The sequence below is a fragment of the Alligator mississippiensis genome, chromosome 11 (genome assembly GCF_030867095.1).
Source record: "Alligator mississippiensis isolate rAllMis1 chromosome 11, rAllMis1, whole genome shotgun sequence".
NCBI classification, from domain to species: domain Eukaryota; kingdom Metazoa; phylum Chordata; order Crocodylia; family Alligatoridae; genus Alligator; species Alligator mississippiensis.
In genome coordinates, this window is record NC_081834.1 from 1,296,257 (window position 1) to 1,322,651 (window position 26,395).

The following is a 26,395-nucleotide window of genomic DNA, read 5'->3' on the forward strand; positions in this document are numbered from 1 at the left end:
CAAAATGTGACATCTCCCTTTCTGAGCCGCTCCGGGGGCAGGAGGCTTTGGAGCAGACTCGGGCGCCGTCTGCTCGAAGGGGCAGCGGAGATCGGGTCAAGTGCAGCTGTTTTAAGAGGACGGCGAATGGTCCTAAACCGAACATCTGGCAGAAGACAGGCGAGAGAAGGGGTCCATCCTTTACCTCTCAGGCTCAAGGCGGGATATGTCTGAGAGAGGGAGCTTTTGTGGCCAAGTGTCTTTGGATGGGCTGGGGCCCACGGCACGACGCTGCTCCTACGAGTCTTGGGTATGTCTGAGCGGAGCCACGCGGCTCTCCAAGGCACTTGTGATGTATCTGCATCGTCTCTCCCTGGGACAGGTCCCCTGTTAGCTGCCCTGCTTGATTGCAGCTCCGGTGCACAAGGGTTAGCTGCAGGATCCCCTCGTTAAACCCTGGCAGGGTGTCGTGGCACTTGCATCGTGGTCCCCACGTGGATGATGCATGTGGCTGACTCCTTCTGGCAGAGCCTGCCTGGGAGGGGAGCAACGCGTGCTCCCTGCATTGCAGCGCCTACCCGGACCGAGGGCTGGGCTGTGGCCGGAGCACCTATAACCGAGTCCAAAAGGCTGCTGGCCTTATAACCATCACCAGGCACCAGAAGTGGCCGGAGAGCGTGAAAGACATCACCAACTGGCCTGGCCTCTGACCTGTGCACATTCGAGGTTTGCAAGTGGGTTTTGAAAGGAACCTGTTTCTCAGAGGGAGAAGTCTCTGCGAGGAGTCTGCAGCTCGGCATCACAAGTCACCCACGCATGTCTCCCCCGTGCCCTTTCTGACAGCGGAGCCGCTGCACACCCCCTGCCCTGTGCCCTGCGCCCTGTGCCCTGCTCGGGGCAGAGAGGCAGCGGGGTGGACGCGCTGTGGGTCAGGCCCCCATTCACTTATGTCTGGAGCAGGGGCACTCAACCCCTGGCCCGTGGGGCAGATGCAGCCCCTGTGCCACGTGGTCCAGCCTGCAGGGCTCCCCACGGGTCTGCAGGGAGCCCCGCAGGCCACGGCCCCATGCATGTGGCCTGATACCAGTGCACGGTGCTGGGCAGAGGGCGTGAGGCCCGTGGAGTCTAATAGTCATAGGTGGGACCAAGCGGAGGCAGCACAGGGACCCCAGAGTTTGGTCTTTACATGTGGTGCAGATCCTGGCATGCTGGGTCCGATCCCGACCCCCTGCTCTGGAGGGGATCACCCCGGCAGCTCTGCCGACCGATTGGAACAGTGCCAAGATGCTTTTTTAAGGAGGAAAGAGCATTTTCCACTCCCCCCTCATGTTCCAGCTCCCGCTTCTGCTTGAGCCCCCTGAATAACGGGGATTTCCGGAGGCGAACAAGCCCGAAGCATTGCAGCCAGGATGGGGGAGACGTCGGAGAGCTGCAAGGAGCCGAGGGTTACACCAGTCTGCCGAGCAGGCTGCCGTGCACGTTCATTAGTGGGATTAAATCAAAAGCTTACGAGCACCGGCAGCCGGTTCGGCACTGAAGGCCAGCGGGATACACGGCAAGTGCGGCGGAGGGTTTTTCATGCTCCTGTAACCACACGGCGAGGCGGCTGGCTGGTCCTGCCCAGAGGAAGCTGGCATCGGGTGGGCATTGCTAGAGCTCACATGCAGAAGAGCTGCCGTTTGCTGGGTCAGACCCCAGGTTCGTCTAGGAAGGTCTGATTCACAAGCTGTGCCCCTCACTCCCGGGTCCTGCATTACACCTAACCCTCCTCCAAGGCCCGGGTGAGCGCAGAGCCAGGCTGCACGGACCCGGCCGGTCCCCTCGAGCGCAGCCATCCGCCTTACCTGGTGATCTCCTCCTTCAGGGCGGCGGGGTCGGTGGGGTAAAACTTGACGCGGAAGCACATGGTGAAGGGAGGCTGGGCTGCAATGCAAAACGACAGCGTTACGGTCGCCCGCGCGGCAGGCTCGGAGGCCGTTACACCTGCGCCCGCCTGGGAGGACAGATCCAGGGTTCAGGTCTCTCCTCACTTGTCTGTCCCGCCTGCCCCAAGACGCAGCCCACAGGTTTCTCACTGGCAAGGAGGGCAGGGGAGACCCCAACCCAAAGCACCTCCTGCCTCCAGGCGCTGGGCCATGAAACCCGCTCTTCTGCTCTGCTCGCTGCATCATAACATCATAGAAAATGAGGGCTGGAAGGGAGCTCAGGAGGTCACACCTAGTGCAACCCCTGCTCCAAGCAGGACCAGCCCCAGCTACATCATCCCAACCAAGGCTTTGTCTACCCGGGTCTTCAACACCTCCAAGGATGGAGACCCCACCACCTCTCTGGGGTGCTTCACCACCCTCCTCATGGGAAAGTTTTTTTCTAGTATCCAACTTAAACCTCCCTTGCTGCAGCTTGAGCCCATTGCTCCTTCTGCCCCCACTGAGAACAGTTCAGCTCCAGCCTACAGCCCTGCCGACCCCGAGGCCACGTGGAGGACCCTGCCTGCCATCCGAATCGTCCGTCCGTCCCCGCTCGGCAAGCGCAGCGGGGATGCGTGCACGCTCACACACACGCACGCAAAGGGCCAGACTGCGACTGCGAGCGGGTCTCTGGCAGGATGGAGGGACGAGCTAAGCATCTTCCATCCTATCTCGTCTGGCTGCACAGCCGCTGCGCGTTGGAGCCGTCCCCGTGCTCCCACAGAGACGGCTCCCTGCTGCCGTCCCACCGGAAAGCGGGAGGCTGAAAGGACAGAGGTGGGGGGTTGGCCACACAACGCCCTGGCCGTTTCGCACTGGCCCCTGGAGCAGAGCACTGGCTGGGGGGATGCACCCGAGGGGCAAATCAAGGACTATCCGGTCCATCCAAAAGGCTGAACACGTTGGAGCAGGTTTGCACCGCGCTGCCTGGATTGCCCCAACATTATCCGGGATTCGATCTGCTTTGCAGGCAGCAAATCTTTGCTTTGACTTGCAAAACAGGTGACTATGCTTGCATATTCCCCTTTGCTCGCTCAGATCACATGTGTGTGTGCCCGATGCGAGCAAAGGCAGGTTTTGCACGTGCAATGCAGAAATATTTACAATTTGTGGCCCAATTAAGACCCGAGAGAATTTCCCTTTTCAGTTTAACGGGGTGCCTTGAGGGAGGCTCAAACAGCAGGTTGTCCACAGGGGATTAGCCCTATGATTCAAGCGTCCCACCCATGTGGCAACGTTAATACAATCACGGGGCACGTGTGCATGCCCTGCAGGGTATCTGCACACTTAGACGTAGCAGATGCAATACTTACACCTCAACTGCTTCACAACAGACTTAGTGAACTCCAGCCAATGCTGCAATGAAAAAGAAACAGAGTTTTAAAAAACAGCGTCATATTCCCTGCAACCCCCGCGGCATCCCTCCAGAGCACAACGCAAGAAACAGGGGAAACGGGGTGGAAACAGGAGCCGGTACGCTGAGGAGCAGGAGAGTGACCCCATGCATAAAGGAGAGGGCCAGAGACCCCCAGCCTCCTGCCCCGGACAGCTCGCACTGTGCACGGGGGGTAAAACACTCGCCCCGTCTTCATTTTGTAGGGCTGAAAAGATCTGCAGCCGGTGTCAGGAATATCAGGCTGTTGGGTGCTGGGTCCGAACCTCGATTCCCCGCAGACAGCTTCCCTCGCACGGCCGTGGCCTTGGATCCAAGAGCGAGCGGGGATGAGGGTGGCACACGCCACGGGGCCAGGCGATGGACCCCAGACGGTGTCACAGCCTCCCCAAAAGGGCCATCGTCACGGGCAGGACTAGGCAGGGGATGCATCATCTCTCCCCAGAAGACCCAGCTGCAACTCTTACCGGAGCCACGTGCCGGGATGAGGGCTAAGGCACGGAGCGACGGGCACCTCTGCAAGGCCAGGAGCCCAGCCCTCAGGATGCCTCGCCTCCAGCCACGGACAAAGCCCACGGCCACTGACCGACCCCGCCTCGGCCTCCAGACCCCATCCCCAGGGCCAAAGACTCAGATGAGACACCCAGGGGGCATCACACAAGCTCTGCTGGGCCCCTGCCTTGGGTGACGTCCTGGTCTCCTTCCCCTCCGGGAACAGCTCTGGCGTGGCCGCGGCCAGGCCTGCACCTGCCGTTCACCTGGTTGCTTTGGGGAGCGTCCCCCGGACCCACGGGGAGCTGCATGCTCCAGAGCCTCGGCTCCCGGCCGAACAGGTCTGTGTTATCTCCAAACAAGGCTGGAAGAGGACACGAGCGCTTGCAAAAAGCTCTTGCCGCAATTGCAGAAAATTCTGTTTTCTCGCCCGGGGCGCACGGGTCTGCGTCGCCCGAGCACTCAGGAAGGAGCCCATCAGCTCAAAGGATGCCGTCGGGATGGCTGGCAGCAACCAGGGTGGTGTCACACCTTATAGACCGACTACATCAGAGAGGCCCAAGCTTTCATAAGCAGCAGCTGTGAACCCTGCCCACGCAGGGACGACGTCCAGCCAAGACCTGCTTCGCTGTTACCAGCCAAGAGAAATGCATATCATCGCCCGCCCGCTGACCAAGCCACACATCCTCCCCTCATCGGCACGGCCTGATTGAAACCAGCCGGCCCCAGCCAGAAAAAAGACAGCCCCGTTCGCTGCAACGGGTGAAAGCCAGGGCTTGTCTTCCCGGAGCGACGCTCACGGCGCCTGCAAGCAGCGGCCCAACGGCAGCATTTTGCAATGCTCGCTGCTCAAGTCTGTGACAGAGCTGAAGGGTGTTGCCGGCCCCTCCAGGCTACTTGAGGAAGCACCTGCCCCATCCTCCTCTTGCAGGCACCGAATCCTGAAAGCAGCTTGCAGAGCCCCCAGTCCCCAGGGAGAGAGCCCCAGAGCCAGGGGCGCCTGCCCGGCCCCAAAAGGGAGGAAGAGGGGGAACTGTTCAGTATCTTCATCGATCTGGAAGACGGGATGCGGGGCAGCCTCAGCAAGTTCGTGGATGAGTAGTAGATATGCTCTCCATCCAGAGAGACCCAGAAAAAATTGGGAGATTGGGCCAAAAGAAATGTCACGAGGTTCAATGAGAACAAGGGCAAAGACCTGCACTTAGGACGGATGTTCATCTTCTCGCACTGCGCAGCACCCTTCAAAGGACCCACGGCAGCCCTGGGCCCCGGCTGAGCATCACTGCCAGGCAGATACAGCCTCCCCTGGGTACTGGGTGCATTGGGCATTTGGCCTTGTGCGGTGCTATGAAAGCAGGCGGCGAGCCCCCTGCCACAGTGCCGGCTTCCCTTCCCCTCGGACCCCCTCCACGGGCTCGGCAGACCCATTACGCGGCTGCGCACGGACACTTTGCTTGCAAGGGGAAATGTCTCCTGCGCCCGTGAGACCAGGTTGAGGAGACGGCTGCATCCGTCAGGCGGGGAACGCAGCACTTGCAGCTGGAAACACGGCTGGGTTTAGGGAGCAATTCGGTCACGCGTGGGCCCTGCAGAGACTGGGCCAAGCCCGACTGCCGTACTGCCCAGCTGACCCGGGTGTAACACCACGGACCTGAGGTCTCTGAGGCCGGAGGCACTGGCTGGTGTCTAACCAGAAGCAATGTAGCTGGTTTGCTGATTTGCTCAGGCTAATTGGCCCTGCCACTGGACAAGGCTAATTGGCCTGCCTGAAGCACTGCGCAGCCCAGCTGGAAGAGTGTCGTGCGCCGCTCCGGAGCACAGCCAGCGTGCACACGGTCATGGGTGAATTGGGATGTACCGAGGGATTTCCACCTGCATGTGTAAGCGAATCACAGCACGCAGCTGCCTTCCAACAACCGTGCAAACGGAGACAACCTGCTGCCATGCACGCGACGCCAGGCTGCATTTCTGCACCCATCTTGGCCCACGAGCTTGGAAACAAAGAGCTGACACACCCGGGGAGGCACTTAGCAATGCATCAGCATCTCCCGCGGTAGAGCCACCACCCCTCAGCCCGGGCTGGAGGCCGCAGCCCCTTCCGATGAGGTTATTCATCTCCCGTGACCGTGCCGCACCAGAAGCAAGGCTGGAGGGACTGCAGCCCATGCACAGAAATGGGTGCGGTTATGACTTGCCGGGGATGGGAACAAGCATTGTGCCTGAGTGATCCGCACACGGTCCTATGCAAAGCTACGAGGACATGGGTGCAACCTCCGTGGTCCCCGATGGGTGTAGGTCTGAGCTGCCTGTAAAAGCCTCCAGGGAAGGAGACTCCTGAGCCTGCTCCGCTGCTCCAACACCCCAGAAAAGCATTTTTTCCTGCTGCATGACCTTGCCCTTTGCTATGAATTCAGCCGATTTTCTACTGCTTCTTCCCCCAGCGGCTGGAGAGAATGACTGATTGCCATCCCCTTCGTCGTATCGTAAAAATCATAAACCGGTTGGCATTAAGGGGCACCTCAGCCTCCCGTTCCTGGGGCTGCCATCATGCCTCCAGCATGTACTCTGCAGTCCACGTGTGCTTTAATCAACTGGGGGACACCCCCCGTCCCTGCACCAGTTGGTACTCAGCCTCCAAGGGGTCAGCTTGCCCCGTCCCTGCTGCCGCCATCTGCTCAGCTCTGCACCCCCCACTCCCGGGCAGCGTCTGAGCGCGGGGAGCAAGGCCAGGGCGCATGCCTGGGCATCGGTGCTGGCAGATGGCATTGCAGGGCTGGCCCCTGAGCCCCTGCAACCTGCAGATGGACCTCACAAGGGGCATGCAGTGCCCCACCAGCGTCCAGCGCAAAGCCTCCTCTGCTAGGCGTACACCCGTCATGCTCAGTCCATAGGACACATTGCATTGCTGTCTCCTGGGAGGCACATCCACATCCCACTGCATTTCCTTAGGAAGGGGAGCGTTATACTGCAGGGTTAAAATACGGCTCTGAACAAGCGCGACCGTGAGGGTCTGTCACTGCTGCTGCTTTACTTCCATATCAAATCTGCTCCTTTCCCAAACGAGGTTTGCCAGCGCCAGCTCGCCCGGGGGGGCTGATGCCTGCCGAGCCCTCGTGGGGTCATGCATCGCAGCTGATGGCTGGAGCAGAGCTGCGCTGCTGATGCCCGAGCCAGGACAGAGCTCAGATCCCCCTCCCCGAGCTCCCAAATGCCTGCAGAAAGAGAGAGCAGCTAACCCTCACTTTTGAACGGCAGGCAGGTAGCCACGGCCCCCCCGCACCGTGCTGCGGGAGCAAGGAGAATCGCGGGTCCTCGAGCAGACACGGCAGACCACGCTAGCCTGCTAACGACCCCGTCGGGGCACATCCAGCCATGCTGCCTGGCCTCTTTGCATTGCAGAGGACCGTAGGGAGGACGACCGGCGACCGACTGGGATGACTTCTGTTTCAAAGGCTTTGTTTCCCTGTGTGTGTTGCACTTTGGTTTCTCAGTCATTTAGCACAGTTTTTCCCACTACGGAAGCAGCAATAACTCACCCTTTGCTTGTCAGGGTCCACAAACCGGATTCCAAAGTAGTCTTTCTCCAGCAAGTTCAGGTGGTGGCACAGGAGGTCAAACAGGTACTGCCCCTTGGCATCTCTCTGCAAGAGAAAGAAACGGCGGTTACCGCTGGGTAGCGACAGCTCCCAAAAATACTGGACCACGTTCCCCCCAGGACACGGATGTCGTCCCAGTGCTCGCGGTGGGCTGGTTTCCGTGTCCCCGCTGGCATGGGGATGGGGACAGAGCTGGGCATTTATCCATCTGGGGTCACCCCCTCCTTCACCCATATTGTACCAGGAATAAAGCTCAGGGTCCAATTCTGCTCTCCTCTGCACTGCTCCAACCCCTGGAAAGCCCCATTGACTTGCAGCGGCTGTGCAGGTGCCCTGAGAGGCAACCCTGACCCGGTGGGACGTACCGCGCTGGCCCCTGCCCGAGGTAGCGCGCTGCCGTGTCACCTGGAGGATGACTATTACCCGGCCTGCTCCATGCACAGTCACAGAAACCCCGTCTATTCACCGGGATGTTAGTCCAGGCTGCAACCAGCCAACACACCCTCGCTCCCCAGCGCTCAGCTCGCCTCCTTACCACGCCGGGGACTGACTTGCTGCAGGACGGCAGCTCGGTCCCCATCTCCTGCGATGGTGACGGGCCGGGCCGTCAGCACCACTTGGGAAAAGCTCAGCCACGCTGCCCCCGCTAAACACGGACAAGGCCCTGAACCCCCTTGATGACCTGCCTTGATGTCACTCAGTGCAACACACACAAAATACACAGCCATTTCCTATGGCAAAGGCCTTCTCGTTTCACGTGGGCAGGCAAGCTCAGGTCTGGCTGCCTTCCAGCGTTTGAGGCGTGAAGCTCGAGTCTTTCGGGAGCCACGGTTGATGCTGGTGCCCAGCTGGAGGTGCCTCAGGCCCCCGCCACGCATTAGATATACGACATAATCGACTGGTTTGTCTGTGCTGCAAAGTGTGCGCTTCATTTAAATAGGACGGTGGTTTCAGATGTGCTGTCTTTCAGTCGTGTTTGCTGTCGGGATACCTAGGGGCGCGTGTGCGTGTCACGACCTGTCGGCGTGCACGGTACAGAACATTACAAACATCGCCGTTTCACTAGCTTAGCTGCAAAACCAGACACATGCATGGTTTTTTGGTTGTGTTAGGACACCCGCTGCGCGCTGGACACAAGAAACGCCTTTCGGTCAGGTCGCAGCAGGAAGACCAGCCCCGTAACCACACCGGCTGGACTTTTTGAAGTTCAGCGATGTTCTTTTTAAATGAATTGGTTAAGAGGAAAAACTGGCAAGCCCTGATCGGATACGTGGGGTGATGTCACGCCAGACACCTAGGAAGAGGGGGCTGGGGGGGACCCAGCCAAAACGAAGGGGACCTCCCAGGTGCAAGGGAGCGAGGGAGTCTCTGAGTCTGGGCTGCAACGGCCCCTCGTTGCTCCCTGGGAAGCTGTAGAGCGACCATCTCCACTTCCACGTGGTGGCTTTGGAGGGCGACCACCCCAAAATTGCTAGCCCCAAATCCCTTGCAGCCCCTAGGGCTCTCCTGCTGAGTAGCAGGTATCGGGGTGCAGGCCCCCAAACCAACCCTGCGGGTGAGCCCCAAGTCCCAGACTGCCCGGGCAGGGGGAAGCCTCCCCAGGAGGGTGCGACCTACAGACTACGTACGCCTTGTCGTTGGTAGTGTTTTAAGTTGGATTTGGTGTTTTCCCTTGTTTTCCGTAATCAATCTGTCCTCTGTGTTCACATGGCTTTGGTTTTTGCAGGACACCCCGGCCAAATTCAGCGTCCCCAGATTTCTGGGTGAGAGCCCAAACTGCAGCAACACTTATTAGGTACCCTGAAATTTGAACCATTTCCATGGATTTCCACAAGCAGGAGCCAGGATGGTGCTTGGCTGAAACTCTCAGATAGCTAGATAGCTAGATCTCTCTCTATATCTATACAGAGAGAGATCTATATATATATACATCTACCGCTGAAACCATAAAGGGAGCTGAGAGGTCCTAAAACATCCACCCATTTTAAGGCCGAGGGCCCGTTATGCTGCCCCTGCTCGAGCTCCTGCAGAACGGGGGCCAGCTCCTCGCCCCGTAACCTCCGCGCCGAGCCCGTAACGTCTGCTGGCTGCAGCGCATCTCTCAGGAAGACACCCGGCCTCGCTAACGACTGCCAGTGATGGAAAATCTATCGTGTCCCTAAGCAAGTTGTTCCAGTGCTTCGTTACCTTCGCTGTTCAAAATCTGAACCTTATTTCTAGCCTGAATTTCTGCAGCCTCTCTAGCTAACCAGAGGACCTTGTTAGGCATCTTCCTGCTCAAGAAAAATCTCCTTTCCGTGCGGGCCAGGATCGGAACTGCTTCTTGGAAGAGCTAAGTAGACTGAAGCTCTTTAATCCATGACTCTCTGTGTTATGACTGAAGGGCCAGCTTATTTTTAACCTGTTTTCCGGCCACCTCCTCATCTGTTGAGCTATTTAGAAAGTCTCTTTCCCTTTGCACTGCTGCGTGCCGTAAAAAGTGAATACCAGTCTAACCAGCACATGCTTTCACAACCCCATGCTGGGCCAACTGGAGACTCCTGTCAGGGCATGTCTACACGTGCATTTAAGCATGCCTAAATTTAATGGGCATTAGCTTAAAGTGCATTACGCGGGTTTAGGCAGGCGTCTACATGTGCAGGCGTTAAAGCGCATTAACGCTGTGTGTGTGGACTGATTTGGGACTAAAGTTAGTCCCAAGTCAGTCCACACACGCAGCATTAATGTACTTTAATGCATCTACATGTGTTTTAATGCATTTTAACTATTCACACATTTGCAGGTATCAAATTTAGGTATAAATAGCCTAAATTCACCATTTTAATGTGCATTAAGTGCATGCACGTGTAAACACATGCCCTTAATGTGCATTAATGTAGGCTAATGCGCATTGAAGCATCACGTGTAGATGTAACTCTAGAAAAGGAAATATCTAACGTATAACTCTCGTGTTGAATTACAGCCACTGGAAGACCTGGATACACACCAAGCCTAGTTACCATTAAGAAGAGGATAAGGCCTCTGCAGAAAAGTATCACTGCTTAAACTTCATCTGTTTAATGGCATTTATTAGCTCTACTTCCTGGCACGTCTCAAAGTGAGTATTCGAAAGACCAGGCTACGGGGAGAAAGAAGTGATACCACGTTTGTTTCTCAGTTTTACATCCCAGCCCCCTGCGCCAAGACACATTAGCTCCTCTGCCTCGAGCAACGAGTATTGTTTTTGGCCGGCTTCTTTAATCAGCTCTAAACAAGTGCAGGCCTTCTGCTGTGCAAGTGCTGCAGCCTGCACGTCACGCACACGACAGCGAGCCCGCTGAGACTGGACTGGCGAAAAAATACAAAAGAGAGGTGTTGGAGTCACCTGGATGATGCTGTTTTATAAGGCCCTGCATACCGGTCCAGTTTATAGATCCCGCTCGTCTGGAAGTTAAGGGGGAAGTTTGATCATGGCTATAAAAGTTGACATGTGTTAAGTTTATTAAAAAGGAAAGCCTGGAGGCAGCCCAGGCTCGGGCACACGCTTGCTGCTGCAAACCGGGAGGTGTCTTACAGAAATATGTGGCCCTGAATACTCTGTTCTGGCGTCAGGTTTGAGCGACAAAGGTCATGCCAGGATGCAAGATGCCTTCACACAGCACTGCACAAACCTCTCCGTGCACGGCTGCTGGCGTACCTCGGCGCAGAGAGGCAGCACCCCAAGTCACTCTTGGTGCTAATCTCTCTCAATGGAAGACTTTGGCCCTTCTGGGCTCTGATCATTAGCAGAAGGAGCTAAGAAAGGCCCTTTGCACTCATTTCCACTCCATCCATAATCAAAACAGAAGCGAAGGACCCGGTCCTGCGAGGTTCTGAGTCCTTCCAATGCTCATTAAAGTTGCCCGCAGGATCACAGCTCTGGCTTCCAGCGGCTGGGAATGATGCACGGAGCTCTTCTCCCCGTCGACCACCTCATCCTCAGAGGGCTGGCACTCGGGAGTTTCTGAGGGCCCGGCCACACGTTCAAATGAAAGCTGGAGAGAAATCAGCTATTCAAGCACTGACATTTTCAAGCACTAACTCTGTAGCTCCTTAATTCTTTTTATAGCTGGACAGCCATTTTTATGGCATGATAATTAGTTTTCATGTGTGACTGGTGTAAGTGTATTGTGCGATTAACCAGTTAATTGTGTGATAATTACTTTGCACATGTGGCCGGTCTAAATGTATTGCATGATTAACCAGTCAATTATGTCATATATCTAATGCGTAGCAGGGGCCTGAGGCACCTCCAGCTGGGCACCCACATCAACCGTGGCTCCCGAAAGACTCGAGCTTTATGCCTCGAACCCTGGAAGGAAGCTGTCATATTGAATGAAACAGTTTGAATGTCTGTAAAGGTTGCCCATTAGCCAGTTTCAGGAAGAAGATAAGATTTATCTCCTTATCTAGCTCATTGTTTTGGGACTACGTGCAAAAGGTCCTGACTTTGTTTAAAGTCTTAATTTAAATTTCATCTTTTAGAAGTCTTTTACAAAGAGAGCAAATATCCTGAGTTCCGAGAGATCAAACCCTAAGGCCTTTTGACCAGATTGGTAAGAAAAGGGCATTTGCAGTGATATGGAAGTTTCCCAAAGGTAATTTAAAATGCTCAACAAAGGCAAAAGAATCTGTTGAGTAAGATCCGAGCCCAAATTTGGGAGCAGTGACAGGCTTGAGTAGGAGGAGCCCATTGACGGCAGCTCGCTCAATAAAAACTGTAACTTACTGTCCCAGTTTGGAGGTGACTTCACTTGCAGAACAACGAAGGAAAAATGGCAAGTATAGCCCGGGTCAGACCGATCACCTGAACTACCCTCTCCGTGAACACGAATCTCTTAGTTCACGCTGAAGCCGCGGAGCACCTGAAAGGGACTGAAGGAAGGGGACTTAGTCCTATCACTGCTGAGGCCAGCCTATTGAATTGTATTGCTGAGCCCATTTCATTGAACCGTACTACTGAGGCCAACCCATTAAATCGTACTACTGAGGAATGAAACCATATTTTGGTATTTGGCTTCTTGGAATTCTAGGATTGTAAGTACAATATGAAAAATAATAGTATTGATTCAAATGTAACTTTTAGTTGTAATTGTAGTTGTTTTTGTAACACTAATTCTTATAGTATTGTTTGGGAAGGAAGTGCATTCGGAGCATTGTTTCTGATATATGTAATTATTGTGTTTTTAATGTTTGTGGTGTTTCTTAAAGCTAAGCAGTGTTATATGCGTAGCAAAGAGTTTTAAAATAAAATTGTGTTGTATGAATTAAGTGTGTAATCATTGTGAAATCGTGCAATCAGCTAACTACTCCCCCAGCCAGTGCATCAAAACGAATCAGTAAATTGTGTGGGATTTTCTCTGTTCCATAACCCACTAGAGACAGAAGCCAGACCTGAACTTTTCTTAGCGAACGGGACGTGTTGCTCTCACTCGCCTCGAAAGCATCTGGAAACCCAGCTTGTGCAAACAGACATGAAAGGGCAGAAAACGTGGCGTGTACAAAGGCCCGCTGGCACCAATGCAAATCTGGAGGAAACGCACTGAGGTCACCATCCTCTGCGCTAACACGGCGCAATGAGAATATTAGCTCGATGTCTGACCCTTCGGCCTTGCCTCTTTCACCCCCGTGATTCTCACACCCGTTTGCTTTGCAGAATAAGCACAGCCCCTGGACGCCCCCCTGTTCTCACGTTGGTGTGAGCTGCTCCTTAAGGCTTTTCGTCTCACGCAGATCAAATGCTGCTTGTGACACTCGACAGGGCTCCTTTAAGACAACACGGGGTTCTGCTTTCCTACAAATACGGTTAGCGAGCGCGTTATCTGATCAAATAATCACTCGACAGAAATAGGCCGTGCAATCAGGGAACCCCTGCAGGCTTGGCGGTAGCCCATTTCGGGACTTGACGCAGTTGGTAAATGTCGCCGCGTCTCGGATGAATCGTTCGTCAGTTAAAGAGTCACGAAGTTCAGGCAGGAATTATGCAAATGCAGAGATGACTGGCTTGCTTCGCATTGATGAGCGCTGGCTGCAGCGCGTGACCTTTGCAAGCAGCAAAGACGTCTCTGGGGGTCTTAGCAAGAGTTCCCGGAGCCGGGCTGGAGTGCTGCAGCTGTCGCGGGAGGGCTGACCCCAGGCCCTGGCAACAAAAGTCCTATGTTTCCAAAGATAAATGCAAGGACAGGGCTGCTCCACTTGCAAATCTGCTGCAATCTGCCAGCTCTCACCCAGGTTAAGCACGTTGTGCAGTGGCAAATGCCAGCACAGAGCAAGGGCTGTGCAGTGGAGACGTGGAAAGAGATGCTGTCTGAGACCCAGATGGGAGACTTCAGATCCAGCTGCAAGGAGATAAGAAACAGCTGATGCTTTGGGCCGAGTGATGCAGAGGGGATCTTGGGCGACCTGACAAGGGGGCATCGACCAGGATCCACCGACTTGGGAACGTGCACTCGTTCCCTCCTGCACAGCTAGCGCCGGTGGAGGCTCGCTGCCTGTTAGGGACCCGCGTTGCTCCGACTGGGGAGCCAGCAGCCCCGCTGCCTTGCTGATGCTTTCCATCCTCGCGGAGATGGCTGCCCACTAATCTTCCTGCACGGATACCTACAATTTATACAAAATGCCAGAGCCCAGACTCTCTCCGGAGCCAGGGGCCGTGCCCACCGTCTTCCCATGCAGAGAAAATACCTATGGGATATGTTTAGTGAGACAATGGATTATTTCGCTTGCCCACAAGTTTAATCCTTACAAGCTCACACCTTCGCCCCAGCACAGCTTCCTAGTCAGCGCTCCGTGAGGAACCGCCGCGGCTGTACAGCTGAATCATTCTTGACAGCTCTTTACCCCAGTGTTTTACTGCTTTTATTCCTTTTCCCGGCTCCCCGTGGCACTCCTCGCAGAGCAAGCTGGACTCACCGGGTCATTAGGAAATCAAGTCTTGAGACGCTCCTGTTGCAAACGGTATTGATTCCTTCTGTTTGCAAAGTGTCTGCGATGCAGTCAGGAAAGGAATTCAATGGTGTTGGCAATGCGCTCACAAGCGTACAATCACAGACTTGTAGAAAATGAGGGTGGGAAGGGACCTCGCGAGGTCACATCTAGTCCAAGCCCTGCTCAAAGCAGACCAGCCCCAGCTACATCATCCCCGCCAGGGCTTTGTCTAGCCAGGTCTTAAACACCTCCAAGGGTGGAGACTGCACCACCTCTCTGGGTAACCTGTTCCAGTGTTTTACTATCCTCCTACCAAGAAAGTTTTTCTAAATATGCAACCTCAACTTCCCTTGCTGCAGCATGAGCCCATTGCTCCTTGTCCTGTATCTGCCCCCACTGAGACCAGCCCAGCTCCATCTTCTCTGCAGCCCCCTGCAGGGAGGTGAAGGCTGCTATTCAATCCCCCTCGGTCTTCTCTTCTGCAGAATAAATAAGCCCGGTTCCCTCAATACACAGGTTTAAAAGAGTATATCACCACCCTGAGAACTGAGGCCCAGGCCTTCAGGGATATTTGGGCATCCAGCCCCAGTGGAGCTGCCCGTTCCCACTGAACTCCGGCAGCTGGGTCCAACGGCTGAAGACAAGGTTCTCCGCTCTAGAAACTGCTGAGTAAAAAGAGCTCCCTGCATGATGGTGTGCGCGTGCACATATGGTGGTGTGCATGTGCATGTATGGTGGTGTGTGTGTGTACATGTGTGAATGCGCACATATAGTGGTGTGCATGTGCACGTATGGTGGTGGGCGTGTGCACATATGGTGGTGTGTGTGTGCACATGTGGTGTGAATGCGCACATATAGTGGTGTGCGTGTGCACGTATGGTGGTGTGCGTGTGCACATATGGCGGTGTGTGCACATGTGGTGTGAATGCGCACATATAGTGGCGTGTGTGTGCATGTATGGTAGTGTGAGTGTGCACATGTGGGTGTGTGTGCACGTATGGTGGTGTGCGTGTGCACATATAGTGGTGTGCGTGTACACGTATGGTGTGCGTGTGCACGTATGTTGGTGTGTGTGCACATATAGTGGTGTGCGTGTGCACGTATGGTGGTGTGTGTGCACATATAGTGGTGTGCGTGTGCACGTATGGTGGTGTGTGTGTGCACACATAGTGGTGTGCATGTGCATGTAAGGTGATGTGCATGTATGGTGGTGTGCGTATGCATATACAGTGATGTGCACGTGCACATACAGTGATGTGCACGTGCACATATAATGGTGTGCAGGTGCACATATGGTGATGCGCATGTGCACGTATGGTGGTGTGCGTGTGCACATATCGTGGTGTGCGTGCGCATGTATGGTGTGCATGTGCACGTATGGTGGTGTGCATGTGCACATACAGTGATGTGCGTGTGCACATATCGTGTGTGTGTGCACGTATGGTGGTGTGCATGTGCACGTATGGTGGTGTGCATGTGCACATGTGCTTAAAAAGATGGACCGAACGGGATGATTTGAAATAAAGCCGGGGTCACACGCGCCCCATGAGACAACCGCCCGCGGGGCACCAGCAGTCTGTATTTAGCAGCAATGCCCGATGCTAACGATGTGCTGGTCAACGGGACGGCTCCACGCCTTCGTAACCGCAGGCCCCGCCGTGCGAGACCCACAAATCCTCTGCGTCCCAGGGAACAGGTTCTCCCCTTGGCTCTCATTCTGGCAGCGCAGGACGGTGCCGGCCCGGGGAAGGTCTGCGAACCGCCCGTGGGGATGGGGAGGTGTGATCTGCGAGTGGAAACACCCCCTCCATCGCTCCTTCTCCTTCCTCCTAGCCCCAGGTCGGAGAGCTGTCCTCCGAAGGAGCCGCATCCCCGCCAGATCACTTCTGCCAGGGCAAGGGAGAAGCCGTGCGCTCCTGGACCCATCCGTTCAAGGAGGTGCAGGAGGGACGCTCCGCGGTGCCGTCCAGCTACCAGTCCTCGCAGCATCGAGTGGAGCATTAGCAGGGCAGTGCTCTCCCCTCTCTGCCTCCACCGTTTAAAAGCTGGCCCCGTGTTCAGACCAAGAGAGGGAAAGGCCACGCAGATGGACCCTTGTCTTTTCTCCTTCTTGGCCATCAGCTCGGCGTGTCTTGGGGGTAGCTCTGCTGATCCAGGAGATGATCCCTGCGCTAGGGATGAATTTGGCCCCGCGTGCCAGCATCTGCGTGGGCCGTGCTTGGGCGATGCCGCTGTGGCTCGCACTTTGGGTAAGTCTGTCACAGATGAAACGCGTCCGAGAGAAAACGATGCGACTGGGACCACAGACACCCCCGTTCCCTCCGGGATCGAAACAGAGCAGCAGCGACAACACGAAGCAAAAGCCCTGCGAGGAGACCTGCCGGCGAGCGCAAAGGAAGCCAGCGCCGGGATGCAGCAACGTGCTCCCCGTCCCGATGGCCGCCACCTCCGCCCCAGCCCGCTCCCCATTCACCCTCTCGCTCACCGGCGAGCAGACACCCCGGGCAGCGATGCTATGCAACACCGTGCTCTGCGCACAAACGCTGCGGAGACCCAGCGGAGGTGTTAAATACACAGACGCCGGTCCCTGTCGTCTCCCCCTCATGTATTTCCCGCTGCGTTCCCATCCCCTAAAGCCCACAGCAGGGATTTCCACTGACAGCTCTGGTGCTCAGGGGTGCGGCAGAGGGGTCCCAGCTGCACCCCAGGCCATTGCTAATCGTATCCATTCAAGAGACCAGTGCTCCAGCGTCTCTGCAGCGATGAACCCAGGCCGCAGCGTTCACAGCTAGATTTGGATCAATCCAAACTTTCCCAACGTGCTGGAGAAAGAGCCAAGGCTGCACTTCAAGGAGATTTCTACTCCAAGTAGGAAGCCCCAGGATCACCTCCCCCCAGGCAGTTTTCCGAATGAGACACGGCGCAAACGGCTCTTGGTTGCAGCTGTAACCACTGGCGAGCAGCGCTGTGTTGATGGCGATAATGACAGTCAGTAGCTGCAACTGCACGCTCTCTACAGATCCAGTACCTTGCTTCTGAGATTACTTTCACTGAACTTTCCAGGGAAAACCCAACTTTCCCACCCAGCGCCAGAGCTGTGCCCAACAGCATCGCTCTGCCTGACCCAACAATCCTAGACTCACACACAAGGAGGGTGGAAGGGACATCAGGAGGTCACATCCAGTCCAGTCCCTGCTCCAAGCAGGACCAGCCCCAATCGTCTAGCTGGGCCTTAAACCTCCAAGGATGGAGACGCCTCCACCTCCCTAGGTTGCCTGTTCCAGGTTTCACCACCCTCCGAGAGAGAGAGTTTTATCTAATATCCAACCTCAACTTCCCTTGCTGCAGCTTGAGCCCATTGCTCCTTGTTCTGCCATCTGCCCCCACTGAGACCAGCCCAGCTCCATCCTCTTTGCAGCCCCCCTGCAGGGAGGTGAAGGCTGCTATTCAATCCCCCTCGGTCTTCGCTTCTGCAGACTCAATCAGCCCGGTTCCCTCAGCCTCTCCTCACCAGTCCTGTCCCCCAAACCATTTTCACTGCCCTCCGCTGGACTCTTTCCAATGTGCCCACGTCCTTTCTGCAGTGGGGGCCACAGCTGGACACAGGACTCCAGATGTGGCCTCCCCAGTGCTGAACAGAGGGAAGAATCACGTCCCTCGATCTGCCAGCAGCGCTCCTCCCAATGCACCCAGGATGCCAGTCGCCTCCTTCCCAACATGGGCACGCTGCTGGCTCCTAAGAACAAAAGACCTTGGCATCGAAAACATTTTAAATGCAATTCTGGAGGGGGGCAGCCTTACCCTTCCCATACTTCCTCTCTCACTGCTGCTGGGCTATTTCTTATCACCAGGGTAGAGCTACCACTTTAACACCCAGCAGAAGAGCACATCATGCTCACACCGCTCCATGCCATCGACCCCCCAAATGCAGACGCCTGGACGGAGACGAGCGCCACGCTGAGTAACGTGCATGAAGTGCAAGGTGCAGCTCATCGCCCTTCCCCATCGGCATCTCGGATTCTCTCGCCCTGCTCCCGAATGTGTTTAAACCAATGTTTCTAAACCCTGTTGGACTCAAATCCCCTTGCAGAAAATGCCAGCTCCAAGCTTTCACCCATTCTTGGATGTCAGGAAAAAACTAGAGCAGTTCTGCTGTTGCAAAGACCTCAAAAAGGCCACAGCGGGTCCGAGCGTTTTGGACGCTGTGGGCTACTACCTGAGATCATAGACTCGAGGGTTCAAGGGACCTCAGGCGGTCACATCTAGTCCAGCCCCAAATACATCATCCACTCCCTGGGTTTACCTTGTGAGGAAGGCAGGGTAGAGGTGCACCTTAAAGTGAGCGCGGGGTCACCTTACAGACTTAGTTAGTCTGTAAGGTGCATCTCTGACTTCAGGTGAACTTGGCTAGCTACCTCTCTTTATCTTGTGATTCGTGTGCCGGGGTAACAGCGCTCCTACCGTGCGGTGCCCCAGGTCACCCTTAACACCGACACCACCGATTCGGACCAATGCGCACCATCTTAACACAACCGCACGTGCTCCGGCGCTGATGGGATCGTCCCCGGGCTCAGCACCGAGCCTGCCGGGCCAGGGCAGGAGGCGGAGATGGCCCCCTTCGGTGCAGGAGACGCAGCCCCCGGCGCGATGAATAGTGATGGGCCGGGCTCTTCCGTACGGGCTGGCGCTGAGCTGGGTGGGAAATCCCGCTGCGTTGGGGGACGTGGCACCATCCCTCCCGCTGCCTCGCGAAGCGACGCGTCTTGGGAGGGGCCTGTCCTCGTCCCCAGCTACTTTCATCTCACGCTTCACCTGCCGCCACCTCTCGCGTGCTGCTAACTCGGTTGCCGCCCTCCCGTCGCTGCCGCGGGATCACACGGGGAAAGGCACAATTGCGCCGACAGAGGAGCCGGCATCGGCACCGGCATCGGCCAGGTCTCTTCGTGCAGCTCTCGAGGGGACGAGCAGCTCCCGCAGAGCAGACGCCGAGCCAAGCCCGGCCCGAACGCTGACCCCGCGACTCGGTGCCGGAGGGCCAATTCTGATCTCCTTCCAGCTGGTGTAAATTAGAAGGAAGTCCTCCAGACTAGGCTGCAGGTCTAACCAACAGGCATCTGTCCTTGATCTCGACGGCGGCACAAAGACAACATGCACGGCACAAAACACACGCACGCTTTGCTATGTGAGATTGCAAACACCGACCGCCGCTCGATGAGGATGATACGTGGTGGATCAAACGCCGCATGCTACCCCGCGTCCCGCACTGAGGGTTACTCAATCGTTCGCACAGCTGGAAACACCGGGCAGTTTATCCGTCACCCATCCACTTTAATGCACTGACTCCGATTACACCATCGGCTTAGGTGCTGTCTTGGGAGGGATCCTCGCCCGCCTCTGTGGTGGCTTGCAAGATTAGATCAGGATGTGAAAAACACAGTTTTAAAGGCATTTATTAGTGCACAGTCAGCAACAAAGAGCAGCTCCTTCATTAGCTGCCGAACCAACCTCTGCAGCCTGCAGAGTCTGATTTCTGCAGCGAGGGTGAAACGGCAAGAGCTGTTTTTGTGCTCAGGATCCTAAACAGGCGGCGAGACTCCTGGTGCCAGCTGCAGGACCTGTGCAGACCGAGACGGTCGTGGGCTTTTGGCCGCAAAATCATCCCAGTGACTGCAGAACTTGTTCCCCTGTCGATGCACAAGATAACCTACGGCCAAAGAGAGGAGAAACCACAGCCCAGAAAGCCTCCCTCCATGCAGGGACCACAGGAGAGAAGCCAAAAGGGAGCAAGATTCAGACCTACATCACTGGTTCACTGTCAGAGACTTCACATCCTCTAAAAACCAGGTGTCTGGACTGGAGAGGTCTCCTCGGCCCAGGAGCATCGCCTGCCCTACCAGCTTTAAGCGTGACCCCAAGCTCCCTTTCCCGCTGCAGCAACGGTGAGAGGATGAAAAAGCCCTAAACGAGATCTAACTTTGCCCCTGATACACATTACACTTAACACGTGCTTAACTTGTCATGTCTTCGGTAGTGCCCTGGCCACACGTTCGCTTCATTAATGGCATGCTAAAACCAGGAATAGGCAGCAAAGCTATTACACTATATACGTGCAATAAGTTTGCTGCTGGTTCCTGTCTTGCCTCTGACCGGCCGCGTGGCCGGGGCTCCCAGGCTCGGAGCCAAGCAAGGGTCCCGGCTCGGGGAGCACGGGGAGCCCTGATCACCCGGTGGGAGCGAAGGCTGCCGGTGCGGCACGCGGCTCCGTCTGCCCCAGCAACGTGGCCCGATCCCACGTGCGCCCCGGCAGGACGTGCAATGCTTGGGATCGTGCGTCGGATCCCGTCCTCTTTGGGAAGTTTGCGAGCGGCCTTTGAGGCAGGGAGGTAGAAGGGAAGAAAAGAAACCACTGCCTGGGCTGGCGCGTCTCACACAAATAACGCTGTAGTGCCTCTGCCTTCCCGAGCCCGGGAAAAGGCCTTCTGTCAAGTAAGCCTTACCTAGCTCGCGGCTACATCCCTCATAAAACCCATAATTACTTCCTGACGCCACCATCAGCTAATTGTAGCCTCCGACTTTTTTCCTGTGGCTTTCCCAGATGGATGAGCATCAAGCTGTCGGACGACGAGGGTGGGGAGGGCAGCAAGAGCTGGCTACGATTATCGTGCACATTTAGACTTCCCTGGCCACGTTCGCGCTGGGACGATGCTACCGGGGCACCGGCAGACGCGATAGCAGCAAGGTCGCTGCGTTTGTGCAGAGACGCCGGCGCAGAGGAGGACCGGGCGGTGTAATGACGCTTGGACCCGCACCGGTCAGTGCCCAGCAGCTTTGTAGCAGACGACGGTGCTGCAAGACACCGGCCTTGCCATCTGTCACGCGGGGGCTCAGCGGGGTTAGTCTATCCGCCCGGGCGACGAGTCGGTGCAGAGGCTTTGCTCGAACGAGAGGCCGGCGTGTGTGGTGGGACCCCCGGACCCCTGAATCAGTCGGAGCACCCGACCCCGCCGTGCAGCATCTGACAACGCGGCAGCTCACGCTTGGAAATGCAGGAGACCCAGGGCTGTTCGGATCCGCAACGCCTGGAGCAAAATAGGCAGATGCCTCCTGCCCGGGGAGGGGTCTGTACGGTGGAGGGAAGGTGAGATGACTTCCAGAGCTGGACGCCAAAGTCCCGACTCCTCCGCGCAGCTCATGCATAACACTGGCCCGGGGGCATTCGGGGAAGAGCTGGATGTGGGCATGTCACTTCAACCCTCTGTGCCTCACCTTCCCCAGCTGCAAAATGGAGATAACAAAATGACCTGTCTCAATCCCTGGACGAAGATCAGGACAGAGGTGCTAAGGGTTGTTGCTGTGCTCTCCCCGCTGGAAACATGGCTCTCGCAGCTCATCTCTGCGTGGCTTCCAGACAGGCCTGACGCGCTGCTCCAGGAGCCTGATTTCTCCTTCCCATCGTGAGGTGACGGCTTGTGGGAGCAGGCACAGAGGGTTTGGGCACGCCGGCAAGGCTACTGTGAAGGGGCTCCATGCGTGCACTTCACAGACTCACAGAAAAGCAGGGTGGAAGGGCGCTCAGGGGGTCACATCCAGTCCAGCCCCCGCTCCAAGCAGCACCAGCCCCAACTCCATCAGCCCAGACAATTTCTATGTTTGAAATACAGATTGTAAAGGAGGAAGAGAGAAGGCAGGATGAACCCCTCCAAAGAGGGGATGAGGGACGAGGCCGTCTCTGCTCACCGCCTGCCTGTGCAACCTCGCTTCCCAACCAAGGGAAAGGAACAGAGGCTCTTGGGGAAGTCTGCAGGCGAGCCCGTAAATACAGCAATGCAAATTAGCTGCCATAGTGCTGTAAAGCATCCTCTTCAAAGTCTTTGGGGTATTTAGGCGAGACAGCAATGCAAGGAAAAACCTCTGCTATTCACGTACGGCAGAAGCAGCCTTCCCTTCGAAGCAGGAGTCTGGCTTACGTGAGGTCGGCTGGCGTGACTACGCGCTGACAGTCGCTACAGCCGCGCGTGCGTTTGGGGAGGAAGAAAAGGACTAGAAAGTCCCCCCTGGTAACACGGAGCTGTGTCGGATCCGTGTCATCGCCACGCCTGGCCAACACGCGTGCATAAAGCTGCGTGCCGTTCGGAGCGCAGCCGAAGGGCTCTTCTACTCGCGGTGCAGCAGCGAGGGGGCCGTCTTCGAAAGGCCCCCAAGCAAAGCTGCTGCAATTCCCACGTCCTGCACCCAAGGTCACCTTGCACATCTGCATCATGCTGACAGGAGGTCGACAGATGCTGGGTCTTTAAAAAGCAAAGACAGCCCATTTCTTTGTTGTGCGATGGAGGCTGGGAGCCGGGGCGTACCGACCTCTGCACCCACCCCTGACCCCGACCCCCCGGGCGCAGCGCTGCCCCGAGCCCGTCTGCTCACTGGATGCGGGGCTAGGCTCCAAGCACTACGGCAGCGCTCACGATTCATCTAGCACAGGCCTGCTTCTCCGTTTGGCACGCACCCCTGATCTGCACTCGTCGGGCAAGAAAGTACGGCTCGCCCGTCCGTCGCAGAGCTGCCTATCCGTTGTGTCTCCACACGATGTCAGTGTTGGGAGCACGTTATCATCTCCCTACTTAATAATAATGGGGTCCTTACATACCTGGGTGGAAAACTGGGGATACGCCTGTTCCACCCAAACACCGGCATCTACCTCTGATGGCACGAAAGACAGCAGGCACGGGAATAATTTCACTAGTCTTTGATAACGGCGACATTTTGGAGAGGGCAGCTGGATGCTCACCGTGTTTTCCTGCGTGTGCAGTGCACTTATGTGCAAAGCGCCCATCAGAGCCGTGTCTCTCAGACAAAAACCAGCGCCCTAAAATTGCAGAGCTACAAACCCGTCATATGGGGAAGACACCCAGCCACTCTCCTTCCTTCCTTCCTGCACGGTGCGGTGCAACGGCACGGCACGGCACGGCTTTCCTAAGACAGCAAGCAGGCAGCCACGGTGACTGACCGAGGTCCCGATTCTGCAATGCCGACGACCAGAAATTGCCCTCACCCCTCTGCTTTCATGTGTGGTTGGGATTTAGTTTGCCATCGCAGCACGGAGCAGGTTTGGGACTGCGTCGTGCCGGGCACTGCAGCAAGACGGGCGCAGTCCCGAAGAGCTCAGCACCGGACGACATGGCGGGAAGACAAAAGTGACGGCCGTGGGAACACGACGAGGCTGCCCGCACCGGCCTGCTCTGCCCTGCACTTTATTTTAAGTATAAGCTAAAGTCGACCGATCTAGTCGTGAGCCATCAGCAGGGCCCAGGCTTAATCAAGAGGATGAAGTCCCAGGAAGGGATCTCCATTCACTTGAGCTGAAGATTAAACAACAGGTTTAGAAATGACTGACCTTATTGAATGGCAATTAGCGGTAAGGTAAGCCGAAAGGAGAGAGAGCATGACAAACGCATGCAGAAAAGCATCGACTAATTAGCACAGGATTTCTAGAAATAGGAGCCCGTTAGCATGGATGGGCAAATGCTCTTCCTGCGCTGTGTTTCGGTGATGTTGTGCCTGCAACGCCCTCCCGCTCCCTGCTCGATGAGCTGCCATGCTCTCCCCACCCGACCCCCTAAACAGGCCCTGGCCACGGCGTTTCTAACAAGTCAGCGAATGTCCACGCAGACCCTGCCCTGCCGCCCACGTGCCCATCCCAAGTGGCCAGGTGGGCTTTTGGGCTGCCCCCCTGCCTCCCCGGCCCTGCTGCGGCATGCCTTGCGCAGGCGTGCAGAGCATCGAACACTTACAGCTCATTTTGGCTTGTGCTGCCAGCTGCCTCCCACCCCTCTGGGAGCGAGACAGACACAGATAACGCTGCCAATTAGTGCCAGCGCTGACGGAGGGTCATCTCACCTCTGATGGGAACATCTGGGCACTGCAATGAAGCCACGAAACCCTTGCCACGTGCGCCCGGCAGCAGAAATAACTTCTCACCACCTCCTAGCCTGGACACGCACCCACTGCCTCGAGGTCAAGTGCACGCCTATGCACCCGTGCTGCCGTGGTAGAGAGGAAAACACAATCCTCGCTAGGAGACTTTATAACGAGGCGCCGTTTTGGTGCACCGGTAAAATACTCACTTCCATTTCCTAACTGAACGCTTCAGACGCCTGCTTCTCCCGTGCAGTGCAAATATTTTAAAACAATCCTTATTCCTACAGCACGGACTGAAGACCGATGCTCTTGGCAGCAGGGAGATGGGACTAAAATAATGGGCTGGGAATATTTTCCAGCTGGAAGAGATGGATCCCGGCCGAAGCGCCAGGAAGCGAGATGACTTGGAAGAGCCCGGCTTCCTGGGTTCCTCGATACACAGGGAAGTGCCAGGCTGCCTGGATGTCGTGAACGGAGCCGTCCTCTCTGCACCGCTCTGGAGGCAACTCATTGCCCAGCCAGGCCAAGCAGACGCCAGCTTTCCAAATCGGCATTTGCACAGACGGCCGGGCTGCTGCGTGCGCTAGACGGCAGTGCAAAAGTCACCTCCGTGAGAGCGCAGGGCGCGTGCCCACCGGAGGTGAGACGGAAAGACAAGCCCCCAACGTGCCGCTTTCCCCCTCGCTCGCACAGATCTGCTCCTGCAAGATAAGACGATGAGAAGTCGGCGAACTCGCCCAGCGCCGTGTTAAACCGTATCGCTCTCCTGCGCTTCCACAGCTCACGCTCTGCTTCATCCCGTTACTCGGAGGCAATTAGATCTCGGAGCAAAATACTGCCCCAGACCTGCACACCAAGCGCCTCGTACACGACAGCTGCCAGCGCTGTGCCTCTTTCCCGAATCGCCTCGTGGAGCGAATATCATCACCATTCTGCTGAGAGCTCGGTCTCCGATCGGCGGAGAATATCCACCACTCTGCTTCAGTCACGAAGGAGCGCCAAATCCATCGAACTTCTCCTTAGCACCGCTTACCAGACAAATCAAGAAGCCATGTCGGCAGTGATAGCGAAAGGCAGCGGTTGCCTGCTGTGTGTCCAGACTTGGTGTTAGGCATTCACTGACACACAAGTGATTGCTTCAAGGAGCTGGTTTTTTTCCCCCTGAAAATACAGGGACAGACCTCAGAAGTGATATGTCAGGGAAGAAACTGCAAGGCTTGATTTCCTGCTGCTGGTGTGGGATCAGCTGAAGGACGGCAATAAAAACCAAGAGCAGTTTAGAAACACGGAGCGCGCCTCTTCCAAAGGGATGGTTCTCTACCACCGAAAAACACCTCGCAGAGTTTGGGCACGAATCTTAACTATTGCAGTTATTCTGGACCTGGGAAGTCGTGCGAGTAGTCCTTACTGATGAAAATAGCCCCGTGCAAGCACCAGCCCTGCAGGCTAAATAAAAGGGCATGGTATTGAGCTCATTCATGAAGACCACCGCCCCATTTAAAACAGACCCCAGATAAAAATCCCTTGTTCCAGCAGTATTTCTCAAGCATGTCCCCCGTGTATTTTGTCCCACGAGAGAATCCGTTGTAGGCCACATGCATCAGCTGGGATAAATCTAGCAAATGGTCCTGAACCCATTTGCTTCACAGACTCCCTCAAAGCTGGGGTGCTGCAGATCTCAAGGCAGCACCACGCTAGGGAGCAGGAATATCCACGGTGGAGCTGTCACGGGTGCCCTTTAGCGCTCGTGGGGTACATGTGTGGCACCAAGGGTTTTAAACAGCGAACTGGGTTGGAGGAATCTGGCTGCAAACAAATGTGCCTGGTCCCCTGGCACCAGACTGCAGGCAGGGGGAAGGAACGTGGCTGCGTTCCTGCACCGTGCAGAAATGGAAAAGGAAGAAAAGCAACAAAAAAGCCCCTGTCGTGGCGTGTACAAGTGCCCTCCGAGCTCAGAAAGGCCGCCGTACTCGCAGGCGCTGACAAGACCCCAGGAAAACGGCCATTCTTTCTTTGCAGCAGGACGAGAAGCCAGACAAGCAAAGAGCCTGAACTGCGGGCACCAACCTTCATGCCGGCGTGAGTCGTAGCGCCCAGGCCCACAGAACGGC

The 26,395-nt window shown here is 56.2% G+C and overlaps 1 protein-coding gene across 4 annotated transcripts in view; it reads right to left on the reverse strand.

The window, feature by feature from the left end:
* Positions 1 to 26,395, reverse strand: part of FRMD5 (FERM domain containing 5) — a 241,981-nt gene that overhangs the window by 44,341 nt on the left and 171,245 nt on the right. For all 4 annotated transcript variants that reach the window (XM_019496939.2, XM_019496938.2, XM_019496937.2 and 1 more), the window contains exons 2-4: positions 7,368 to 7,472; positions 3,260 to 3,302; positions 1,824 to 1,902 (exon numbers count right to left, since the gene is read on the reverse strand). In XM_019496939.2, coding sequence (XP_019352484.1) covers positions 1,824 to 1,902; positions 3,260 to 3,302; positions 7,368 to 7,472 — 227 coding nt within the window. The remainder of the gene's footprint in view (positions 1 to 1,823; positions 1,903 to 3,259; positions 3,303 to 7,367; positions 7,473 to 26,395) is intronic.